This window comes from Gavia stellata, chromosome 2 (assembly GCF_030936135.1).
Source record: "Gavia stellata isolate bGavSte3 chromosome 2, bGavSte3.hap2, whole genome shotgun sequence".
In the NCBI taxonomy this organism is placed as follows: domain Eukaryota; kingdom Metazoa; phylum Chordata; class Aves; order Gaviiformes; family Gaviidae; genus Gavia; species Gavia stellata.
This window is the reverse complement of record NC_082595.1, coordinates 86,301,738-86,314,082: the sequence shown is the minus strand read 5'-3', so window position 1 is coordinate 86,314,082 and position 12,345 is coordinate 86,301,738. Positions and strand designations below refer to the sequence as shown.

Sequence of the window (12,345 nt, the reverse complement as noted above, 5' to 3'; positions counted from 1 at the left end):
ATAGAGTGTGTGGTCCTATTGATGGAAATCAAACAAGGAGGAGCAAAAACAAATGATAACCATTGGGAAGCTGTGCACCAATATTAACTTATTATTGTAGATCACTGTTGTTTGAAATCTTTGCTTCTTTAGCATGGTTCCATACTATCCTCTCCATTTGCTAATCATTGCACACACAGCTATAACCATAAAGAAAATAAATCTGGGCATAGTTCATTAAGGCTAACAGCTGAGACTAAACAGCAATCTTTGAAAGAAGCTGTGAAAGCCCATAAGATAAAGCAAAGTAAAGATGCAGTAAGAGGCTGGAGTTTTGGCCAAATGGAAAGAAAAATTATGGGAATAATGGGAAAATGAGATGATTGTCTACTACCAGCTTTCTAAACTTCTTGGCCATGGCTATTTTCATGACAGATAAATTAAATATCCTATCATATATTTATGCTCAAATTAGTTCTGCAGCAAAGCAAATATACTTTAAGTTATGTAGGTAGGTTAAGTCATTAAAGAAGAAATGCATAGTTATTGAATCCAGAATAGATTTTCCAACGCTTTGGATCACTTACTTAGCTTCTTTCTTAGAAGACCCACAATTATGGAAATCATAGACTGAAGAACTAACTACCTCACCATAGTGAAATTAGAAAAATTGCAATAAGTAGATGGATCCAAGGTTTGCAAATGACATTAAATATAACAGGTTTTTATCTTTGGCTTCTATATAGTTTCAGGTAAGTGATGCCATTTGAGTATCTATTTGAAGTAAATTGTTGATGCTTGTTGTATATGCGTATGGCAGAAGGGCTTCCACATCAATGCCTTGTGGGGACAGCATTGCAGAGCTACCACTTGACAGGGAATTTGGGAAAGAGGGGGAGGGGCATGTGCCTCTGCAACAATTTTAACAATGCTAACTCTTTTGCTTGATGCAGACTGGTTCTTTGTCCCACACAAATTCAGCTCCCTGCGCCAGCATGGCAAGGCATTGGGTTGTAGCCCAGATTGGCCAGCTTGCTCAAAATTACGCTATGGAGGGTTGTCAGAGCAAAAAATTGACAGAAATTAAGCTTCGGAGTTTTGCCTCATATGATTTGCTAGACTACTGTTCGCAGCCAAAGAAGGATCCGTTTCAGTTGAAGATGGCAAGTCAAAATAAGACAATAACATAGAAGAGTTTAATGCAATATTTAGTAGGTATCTGCCACAAATTACCAGTGAACTGCATTGAGGCTCAAGAGAGTTGGAGTTCATTTGTGGTTGTTGTTGGCTTTTCCCTTGAGGAATACACTGTGATGCTTATATAGCAGAAGCAAAAAGTGGATATCATGTACCTAGCTCAGAGACTGACATCTGTATTACTAGGTATCTGTCTAGGTGAGACAAATCCCACCTAGGAAAACAAGAAAAGGAAGGTTACAGGAAATTCTTTACCATATTTCCTCTTTTCTATTCAGTCTGGGGTAGCTGGTCACTCAGTGGTCCTGCATTATGTCCAGCCTATTGAATCATTTTTATTAAGTGTCCTGTAGCTTCTTTGACTGCTACACTACTTATGGCCTTTGTTACACTGATACATTTCTCAGTCATATTTTCTCTATCTGCTATCTTTTTATGAAATCTGTGAGCCCCAACCCAACTACCTTTGGCCCTGCCAGACACCCAAGGAGCTTCAATGTGTTCTTCTCCAGAAATCCAGCTTTGCACATTCATGCATTTAACCCTCAGGAAGTCCTACATGTTGCTGGAAACACAAGCTTTGTACAGGATTCTAAGAAATCTTTCTCTCTACCTACAAAAGCTAAAAATATTAAATAATAATATCTGTATGACTTTCTCAGCTTCTGGAGAATTCTTTGAGCTTGCAGAAAATTGCTCTGAATTGTACATGATCCTGTCTCTTACCTATGCCTTCTCTTCAGAATTATTAGAACTTTCTTGCTCTTACCCCAGTGGTTTCTGTCTTAGCTAGTCTTGATGTAAAAATATTTTTCTCTGAAGCTTCCTGCAGAGCTCCAAATCTCCCTGATTCTGTCCCCTTCTATAGTTTTCTAGAAGAACATAATCTCTTTATTGTCCTTGTTCTGCCTTGGCAAATTTTCTATCATCTGCCATCATCTGGTTTTCCTCACTCATAGCCAGCTCTATACCTACCATCACTGCACGATCCAGCAATTTCATAGCATGGATTGGGCTCACCAGGGGCACATTGACAGATTCTTCCAATTGGCAAACCAACAGTAGCCATGGAGTTAACTTCCAGGCACTTTTTAAGATGAGTATCTTACCAGATTTTCAGAGACACTTGCCTCTGCTTCACCTTCCATGAATAATTTTGTGTTACTGATATTTTGTGAAGCATACTTACACATTTACAAAGTCTTAGGTGATAAAAAAAACAAGTGAGTTTTCGTGACAGTGTTTCCATTAAGCTTCACCTATAACCAGGTGACAGCTCAGAAGAGAGTAAAAAGATAAGAATGACAAAATTCAGAAGTAATGACCTTTTAATATTTTTCAGAGACATTGTCCAAACGTTAATGGCTTGACTTTTAAGTGACTTTGTTGAGTACTAATTCACCTGCAGGCCAAGGTACTAGTTACTTACTGTGGATAAATTGGCACTAATTAAATATTCATGCATTCTCTGGGATTATTACTGCCTTTCCCATTTTGCAAGTGAGAAAACTGCAAGTCATTTGCCCAGAGTCATATATTTAGTGATAAAAATGCTACAATTAGTGTTCAGGAGTTTTTGGCTCTATCTTGTGATGACCTGATTAAAACCTGGTAGCTTTTGTAGTGTAGAAAGAAGACCATAGCTACCTGTTCATTAAACATGACTTTTATGTACTTTAAATAAAACCATTTCTTCAGCATGCTACTGGTCTACTATTTAGGGAATAAATGACAGTTTCTGGTACCTAACAGCTTGATGTTCTGATTATTTTCTACTATCTTTTGGGGTTGCTTGAGAAAAGCATTTTTGTGTAGAAGGGGCTCCTTACTTAATTGCATGGAAAAAAGAATCAAGAATGTAAAATCCTTCTTTGTTAACCACTTTACATGTACTTCAGACTCTTAGTTCTCAACAGTGTTGAAAAGTTTGGTTGTTTCTTTGGCTGACATATCCAACTACAAATATAGCTTCATGACATTACTTCAAATTAAACGGTGTGACAGAGCTATATTTCATCTCAGGGAAAACACAAACTTCTTGAAGTTGCTCATAGAGCTTTTAAAAGCTCTGCTATTAATAAAAGACTATACCTGCTCAATAAGGTGATGCTTATGACTGGAAGGGTAGTTTAACATGATGGCACATTAGAATACCTGAAAGACAGTGATATAGAACAAGAACCTAATCTGAACTGAGGACCCTCTGCTGCAAAGTAAGGCTAGACCTGAACATAGACTGACAGCTAAATACACCACTAAAATTGTTGTGACTCCTGACAAAGCTGATGCTCCCAATAGTGTTATGTGTATTATCTGAGAAGGCATTTTGAAAGTGTTTACTCACTGCAGGAGATAGATAGTGTAATAATTCTTGAAGTTCTATGATGTAGCACAAAAATAACTGCCATGCCTTCAAAACACATTGTGATACATGTTTGGTGGTATTCTGTCAGTACATGTTCTGGCAAGAGGTACACTGCAATGCTGGGATCGGCACCTGCCGGCAACAAGGTGCTTGCCTAAATGCCATCTTAGAAGAAAATGGAATACATAGTTTAGTAATAAGGCACCATTTTGGATTACGTATCAAAGAACTCGTAAAGACAATGTGAAGGTATACAAAGTACACCAGCTGTTCCTCTGATATATGGCTTTTCATAGTAAAAGAGCTCAGCAGTTGTAGATCTCCCTCTTGCAAACTGAAGGTCATGCATGCCCATTTTGTCTTCACAAAGCAAGTGATAACCAGAACCTTTTTCCTATATTAAAAAAAATATATTGCTTTCCCTCAGAAAAACTATTTCCACGTTTGCAAATTCAGTAATCTTCAGCCTTTTTTCTCTGATGGGCCACTTAACTTTTCTGAAGAAGTCATAGCTGAAGTACGAGTGTTCTTTTATATTCGCTTACCTTCCTGCTTTGGCCAGGCTGCTAGCTTCACTGCAGAGAATACATATGAAGTTTTAAAAATAGTTTGCCAGTCATTTTGCTGATTGCATTGTGCTGTCTGATGCTGGTCCATGGAGCATACGTTGGGAAATAATTGTCTAGACTTACTATTTGTCACAGAATAACAGTGCTTCTCAATATCAGGGTAGCAATCTCACAGACAAAAAGGTAATGTTTCTGACTACAGGTCAATCCTGCATTTCTAAAAGACAAGGCTGAGGGTTAATGAGGGATTTGCTCTGGGATTTACAATATGAGGCTATTAAATACATTGGCAATAGTTTAGGAATACATGAAGTAACACATTGTCTCAGACCAAAGATCTATTTATAATTTTGCTTTTCTCAACTGCCTCATTTATCGCATTGTAAGTGGTCATTGCCCACATAAGTGTGCTAAACAACCTTTGCCAAATTTTGCTTGTTTACTGGTTGATAGTGAGCAGTCTTATTATGCAAAAGAAATGTTATTTGTCTGGGATTTTGCCTGTATGATTCATCTTCAAAGTAAATCTTGTGCTTGTGCTTGCTCATTAATAATGAATATAATGATAATTTAGCAAGATATTCTTTAAATTAGCTGTTGCTTTCTGTGTGTCATCTGAGGTTGCAAGTCGCATGTAGCTAACATGCTTTTGAAAGAGCAGACTTTTGAAAGTGATTAATCAAAATATTGAGATTAATATTTTACCAAGATTTAAAAGATTACTGGCTTGTTATGGGTGGAGGTAAAACTTTCAAAAGCACTTAAGTGACTTAACAGCTTGCAGTATACTTTAATGGTATTGAGGACTCACAGCTTGCATCTAACATAGCGAACCTAGAAGCACTTGAGAGTTACTGGGTCTGGCATGTGCACAGACTGTATCAAGCCGTCTGTTGGGGCTGTATCCCAATCTAATGTTAGATACAGACCTGAGGAGCAAGCTTCTTTTTTCCTTACCCATTTCTTCTCGATCATGGGTTTTCTGTGAGAAACCCAGGTGTACAAGCTGGATGGAGACACCACTGTTTCCCAATGTACATAACAAAGTGATCTGAATACAGCCAAAGTGGTAAAGTTTGGTTCCCTAGAGAGTCCTGAAAGAGTTTGAAAGAACTGGCCTCAAATGTTTAAATCAACTTAGGAAAAAGTATGTAGTCTTATAAGTCACATAAGCAATTTAGAAAAATGGTGCAGCAAGGACACCCAGAATTAGAAGACTAAGTAAATCAAAGTAAAATAAAGGAATTTGAAAAGGATAGAAGCCATTGTGCTTCAGGGTATAAGCCTGCTTATAAGAAAGAAGCATCAGGGAATGTTTTGCTTAGGAAGAGATTATCATATTTTGTATATTGTATTTTCCTCTGGAACAGATGTTATCAACAATTGTTTGAGACAAACTGATAGACTGGATGGACTAATATTGCAATTCTGTGTGGCCCTGCACAGCATAAGCAATCATTCCATAAAGTTCAACAGTAAAAAACCAATGGGTCAATGGTTTTGATATGTTGAACACAGAGCAGATTATTAGCAGTTGTACCAGATGGTTCTTGCGGATATTTATGCAAAGGTCGGAGGACATAAATTAAGACTGAGAGATGAAGATGCCAAAAATGTCTGTCCAAATGGCTTTAGTGAGCAGACCATGAATTCTCATCAACTCAACATCAGATTGCAAAGCAGAAGGAAAATCACTGTTTTTTGTTCTGGAATGAGAATAAGTGCTGGAGATTGAAAAACTTCTGTGTAAAAGACAAATCCATGATACACTGTACTGATGCCTCCCCCGTGGTAACTAATATTTCCTACCTACAGCCATGTGTCAAGGAGAAGAGGGTAACAGGTACCTAACTTCACTGCTATTTGTAGCAGTGAAGGTTTTGCTTTCCAAAAATGCCACCTGGGTCATAATGAACATGTTTCATAGGGCATTGTTGTTTGAGATAAAAATCAGAGAGAAACTGGACAGGTTATTCAGGTTGGCAGTTGTGGAGCTCAGCTTTCCAGCTCAGATAATGGAGTGCCAGAACCCCCCTGTTCTCAGGGGCTCCACAGCACCCAGCCACAGGGTAGCCAACACAGGGATGCTCAGGAAGCCACAAGTGCCAATGCTTCAGGTTTCCTCAATTTAAAAATTCAGAACATTAAAAATAAAATCAGGGTAAAAATTTAAGATAAAATTAGGAATTGAAGCCTATACAGATCTCCTACTTTTTTTTTTTAGGGAAACTCACTTCCAGAAGAAAAATTTCCTGCATTTTTTGCAGCCACTTATGCATGGCCTGAGTGGATTCATGATCCTCTGGATCAACGAAACTGTGGAGCTTCCTGGGCTTTTTCAACAGCAAGTAATATTAATTTTTGTCTCCTTTAAAAAATATAATTGATGTTAGATGTGTGATGAAAATTTGTAGTTATTATTAATGAAGTAATTTCAGCTTGGTCTTCGCTTTTTACCAGCAAATAGGAACATTTAAAATTGCTACAGCTTTCCCTCTAAATTGTCCCAAAGTCTTAAAAAGTCAATCTAATCTGTAGAGCTTTGTTTGCTTTTCATAAGCTTGTGTAACATAGTGAGATTTCTTGGTGACAGAAAGTAGAAAATTAATTGACTAATGCACTTCATTGTAACTGGTAGAGTAACTTTTAAAAAATCTACATCCCTTGCTTGCACAACTACATGATTGACTTGAAAGCTTAAAACAGGTAGGCTTTTGCATTTGCCATTGTACAACCCTTGCTATTCAAGTAAATTAAGTATAATCTTTTCAATAATTTTATGAGAAGAAAACCCTGAAACTGCTCAGATATTTGTGGAAGAAACTATTTTCAAATTCTGCAGGCAAAGAAATGTCAGTAATGCAATTCAACCTCATGTGCTACAACCTCTGATTTTATGAAAAACAGACACAAGTGTTTGTGTCACTTTCTCCAAAGAAGCCACAGCAATCAGTTGTGTTCATTTTTTTTATGCTGCAATAAATCTCAGTACATATTGGGATATATAAAGATACAGACAAAAATTATGCAATCAATCTTTATGACTTGATCCAGCCTGTGGGTCCTCATGGGTGCAGGTTTCTGCAACTGCTTCTTTAAATCACAGCAGTAAAAGAAGGAAAGGAGCATTTAGATTGGTTAATCCCAGCTCCCTGCCAAAGCCAGACTGAACACACTCTGTTACCATTATGTCTTGTCCAGTGTAGTTTTAAAAGAGAAAACCAAGAGAGCTTCTAAGAACATTCCTGACACATTACTGCCAAGATGAACAGAGATCACTGAGGGAGACTTTCCAGATACTCAGTCTAAATTTTCCCTTTCATAAGTGAATCTTTTGATTTTAATTCACATAATGATTTTCAGTGCTAAATATTATGAGATGCCTTCCCATCTTGTTTAGGGACATCTAACATTTTCAATCTGAATTTTCAACCCTTCTTTGTAAGACTAATTGTTGCTGAATTAATAGACAAGCGCTGCTGTATCATTTTTTCTTATAATGAGTAATTCCTATAAGTATTCAAAAACTTTTCAGTAAAAAGCTTTTACACCTATGAAAATAAATTTATTATCATGTGACACCTCACAAAAGCACAAAACACAGTCGTTGTCAGCTGCCATCAAATTCACTCTTCTGAAGTCTTGGTCAAAGTTCACTGAAGTTAGTGTTGATTTTGATGGGGCTTTAGATTTCAAGAGATTTTTTTTTTATTTTCAGGTTCAAAAATGAAGGGCTAACAATAATAAAAATATAATTTAAGCACAGGTAATGACTGGGATTGGGGCTTAATAATTGTTTCATTGTCACTCGTTAAAGAAAGTTGAAGTGGCTTAATTTCACCTACAATTTAGTTAACCTAGTCTGCCCTTAAATCAGTGCATAAATATATTAGTACTTAGAATTATGACTACCTGACTGAGTTCAGATATCTGAGGTGTCTATCTCAGAAGAAGAATTTCATGTGATAAGGGAAGGAGGTCCAACGAATCCCACATTTACACATTAATATGAGCATTTCCAGATATTCTTTCTGGTAAAATCAATACATACTTTCAGTCCTGAATTTTCTTCTTCATAGGACTGTTCATTTTTGCTTTTCTTTTTTTTCTCAAATAAAGAAAGGAAAGGTAGAAAGGAAAGAAAAGGGGTTTGGAGATTCATCTGCAAAGAGGTGGGGGAGTATTTGCATCTTCTGCTGAAGTCAACCACAAATGAATATGTGTTTACAAACACGGTAGAGACTATCAGACTAAATTATGTAAATGTCTCATCTGATGTTTAGATACGTGGGACTTTATGATAACGAGTAAATCTATGGATTTATAACACTACAGCAAAGTTGCTCATGATGCTTTGCAGTTTCACAATCCTCTCTCCCGAAAGTCTGTACAGATTGTATCTGTATTGTTTTGTAAAGATATCTGCACAGAGGTTGTATTTCAGTCCCTCTTTCACAATAACCACGATGAGTAAGTATTTGTTTTTGATAACAGAAAATTTATTTCAAAACAGGTGTGGCAGCAGATAGAATAGCAATTCACTCTGAGGGTCAGATCACAGACAACCTTTCCGCTCAGAATTTGATCTCTTGTGATACCAGGAATCAACATGGATGTAACGGTGGAAGTATTGATGGTGCGTGGAGATATCTGAAAACACATGGGTAAATATTTTATCTATCTGTTTAGATTATTTCAACTTGAACCAGTTGCTTAAGTTACATATTGCTTGTGTTGGACTCGATGATCTTACAGGTCTTTTCCAACCTTAGTGATTCTGTGATTCTGTGTTACAACGATGGTTTCTGACCTTTCAAAAAAGAGGCATTTAGCTCTGTCATAGGACAAATTAACTGTATTACTTCATCAAGACTATCACTCTCTCACTTACACCTTCTTTAAATCCCCTTCATGTAGCGCAGGAACTACGAAGCATTCTCAAAGAAATAAGTGAAGACTGTTTTGAACAAGGGCTCTCAGTGAGAAAGCTCTGCAACCACTTAGCTCCCATTTAAGCTTCATTACATCTAGATGTTGTCATTAGCTGTAATACAACTGGGCAAAAAGGATAGCCTCTCTAACAGCAAGACAAACAAGAATGGATTTTTTGATGTCAAAGACAATATTGTAAATGGACTGAAAACTTCTATGGTTCTTGGGATACAGGCTCTTCATGTTAAACAACCTTGAGTAAGCAGCCAGTTGCATGAGACAACATTTTGTATATTCAAAAGGAACAAACATTGTCTTTCTATAAAGCAAATTGTAATCATGCCATCCCAAGCTTGTGCCAGAATGCAACACTGTAGCAAGGACTATACCTACATCCTTCTTCCTTCAGGTCGGACTAGCCAAAGTTAACAGCTCTCAAACTCCGCATGAACAGCTAGAAGATTTTTAAAATGACACATAATAATTTACAGAATCACAGAATGATTTAGGTTGGAATGAACTTTTGGAGGTCACCTTAGTCCAACATTCTGCTCAAGGCATGACTGACTGTTGTGATTTAAGCCCAGCCGGCAACTAAGCACCACACAGCCGCTCACTCACTCCCCCCAGGTGGGATGAGGGAGAGAATTGGAAGAGTAAAAGTGAGAAAACTTGTGAGTTGAGATAAAGACAGTTTAATAGGTAAAGCAAAAGCCACGCACACAAGCAAAGCAAAACAAGGAATTCATTCACTGCTTCCCATGGGCAGGCAGGCATTCAGCCATCTCCAGGAAAGCAGGGCTCCATCACACGTAACGGTTACTTAGGAAGACAAATGCCATTACTCCAAATGTCCCCCCCTTCCTTCTTCTTCCCCCAGCTTTATATGCTGAGAATGACGTCATATGGTATGGAATATCCCTTTGGTCAGTTGGGGTCAGCTGTCCCAGCTGTGTCCCCTCCCAACTTCCCGTGCACCCCCAGCCTACTTGCTGGTGGGGCGGTGTGAGAAGCAGAAAAGGCCTTGACTTTCTGTAAGCACTGCTCAGCAGTAACTAAAACATCCCTGTGTATCAACACTGTTTTCAGCACAAATCCAAAATGCAGTCCCATACTAGCTACTATGAAGAAAATTAACTCTACTCCAGCCAAAACCAGCACACTAACTGAAATTAGATCAGGCTGCTCAGGCCATGTCCTTGGTCATATTTTGAGTGTCTCCAAGGATGGAGGTTCCACAGCCTTTCTTGCAGCAGGTCACTTTGAGCACTCTTGTGGTCAAATATTTTTTTCTTATATCCAATCAGCATTTTCCCTGGTACAACTTGTGATTGGTACCTTTCACCTTTTCACTGTGCATCTCCAAGAAGAGTCTTGTTCTGTCTCCTCTATGACCTCTCCTTATGTAATTGAAGACAGTAATTAAGTCCCCTTTTAGCCTTCTCTTCTCTGGGCTGAACAAATGCAGATGCCTCAGCCCCTCCTTGCATATCACATGCTTCAGCCCCCTCAGTAAGTGCCTTCCACTGGACTTGCTCTGTCAGTGTCTTTACTGGGGATGCCATAGCTGAACACAATACTCCAGATGTAACATAACAAGTGATAATTTGAGGGGAATAATCACTTTTCACAATGTTTTGGCTATGTTCTTGCTAACACAACCCAGTATTGATTGTCCATGTTTGCTGAGATGGCCCACTGCTGACCCACGTTCAACTTTTTGCTCCTCAGGACCCCAGGTCCTTCTCTGTGAAACTGTTTCTACACAGGCAGTGCCCTGCCAGTACTGCTGCATGGACATTTCTGGCGCAGAGGTGGATTTGGCTTCTGCCTTTGTTGAACTTCATGAGGTTTCTGTCAGCTCATTTCTCTAGCCTGTTAACATTGCTCTGAATGGCAGCCCTGCATACTAACCACTCCCCACCAGTTTGGCACCCTCCACAAATTCACTGAGGGTGCCTTATGTCCCACTGTCTAGATTTTTAATAGAGATGCAAAACAGTGTTGCTGCTGTGTTGGTTCCTGAGGAATGCCACTAGCAAACAGCTACCAGTCACTTTGATCTGTCAACCTTTCAGCATGCCAGTCTAGTTCAGTTACTGACCTTGTAAGCAACTTATCTAGTCCAATAAACTACAAGAACACTACAGGAGATCATGCTGAAAGTGTTGTTAAATCAAGGTAAATCATATCCACTGCTTTTCTTGTTCTCCATGGAGCCAGTCATTTCATCATGATCAGACCATCTCATCTTATCATCTCATCATGGTGAGGCATGATTTGCCATGGTAAATCTGTGCTGCCTGTTCCCAGTCAACTCCTTGAACTTCATGTGCCTGGAAATGACTTCCAGGAGAATTTGCAATAACTAGATATTATATACTGTATAATTATATTCGGCTGTTTCTCACATTATCAGGAAATTTTTTGTACTTCCTGTTCCGTACCGAAATCTATTTCCTCTCTCACTTTCATACACTCTCATCCCTTACTCTGTTTTTGATATACTTGATACTGACAGACAGAGAGATCTCAGGTGTGCTGTCTGTCAACTTTTAATTTTAGTTAAAACCAACCAAACAAACCATGGAAAGAGCAGAAGAATGTCAGACGTGGTGCATCAGACGTCACAGTTGGCATGGCAGCCTGGGGATCCAGATGAACACCAAAGCGCTGTCATTCACATGGACACAGTATACAGTGTGGTCATTCTGCTTTCTTCAAGTGTACCAAACCATTTCTGATCTGACAAGGATTTTGTATTGTTACAGGGAGAGTTTACATCGAGTGTTCCTTTGCCTTTCTGTCTCAGGGTTTACACTAAACTAGTTTTGATCCAGGTTTTGAGTGAGACATCCTTTAGGTGAGGGGTTACAGTGGGCAGTAATGGATTCCACCCAGCAAAGGCCCCTCGGCACCTCATGGGAGTAAAGGCAAAGGCTTCATTCATGAAGAAATGAAAGATAGCTTAACATTTTAAGCAACACTTTTCTGTAACTAGAAGAACAGGCTCATTTTAATTAGTAGTAGCTCATGCTCTTAAGAGAGTAAATGCAACTCTTTCTCACTGGACTGTTTGCTTGCCTACCATGTTAAGGACAGAAGCACAAGAATTGCCAGTGTAGATAAGAGATCCATTTTAAAGAGTATTATCTCCACAAGAGTTGGAGAAAGCTATTTTTAGAGGAAAAGCCCTAAAGAACACAGCAGTAGGACAACCTCCTAGTCTTCTGTTCCCTCTGGCTGTTATCCCTGTATGGGCATAACCACCACAAGCCCATAATAATAAGATTCTTCCTATAC

The 12,345-nt window shown here is 38.6% G+C and overlaps 1 protein-coding gene across 1 annotated transcript in view; it reads left to right on the top strand.

Annotated features, from left to right (window-relative positions):
- Positions 1-12,345, top strand: part of TINAG (tubulointerstitial nephritis antigen) — a 48,332-nt gene that overhangs the window by 8,813 nt on the left and 27,174 nt on the right. Inside the window, exons 5-6 of the mRNA XM_059835791.1 lie at positions 6,335-6,458; positions 8,624-8,774. Of these exons, the coding sequence (XP_059691774.1) occupies positions 6,335-6,458; positions 8,624-8,774 (275 nt within the window). The remainder of the gene's footprint in view (positions 1-6,334; positions 6,459-8,623; positions 8,775-12,345) is intronic.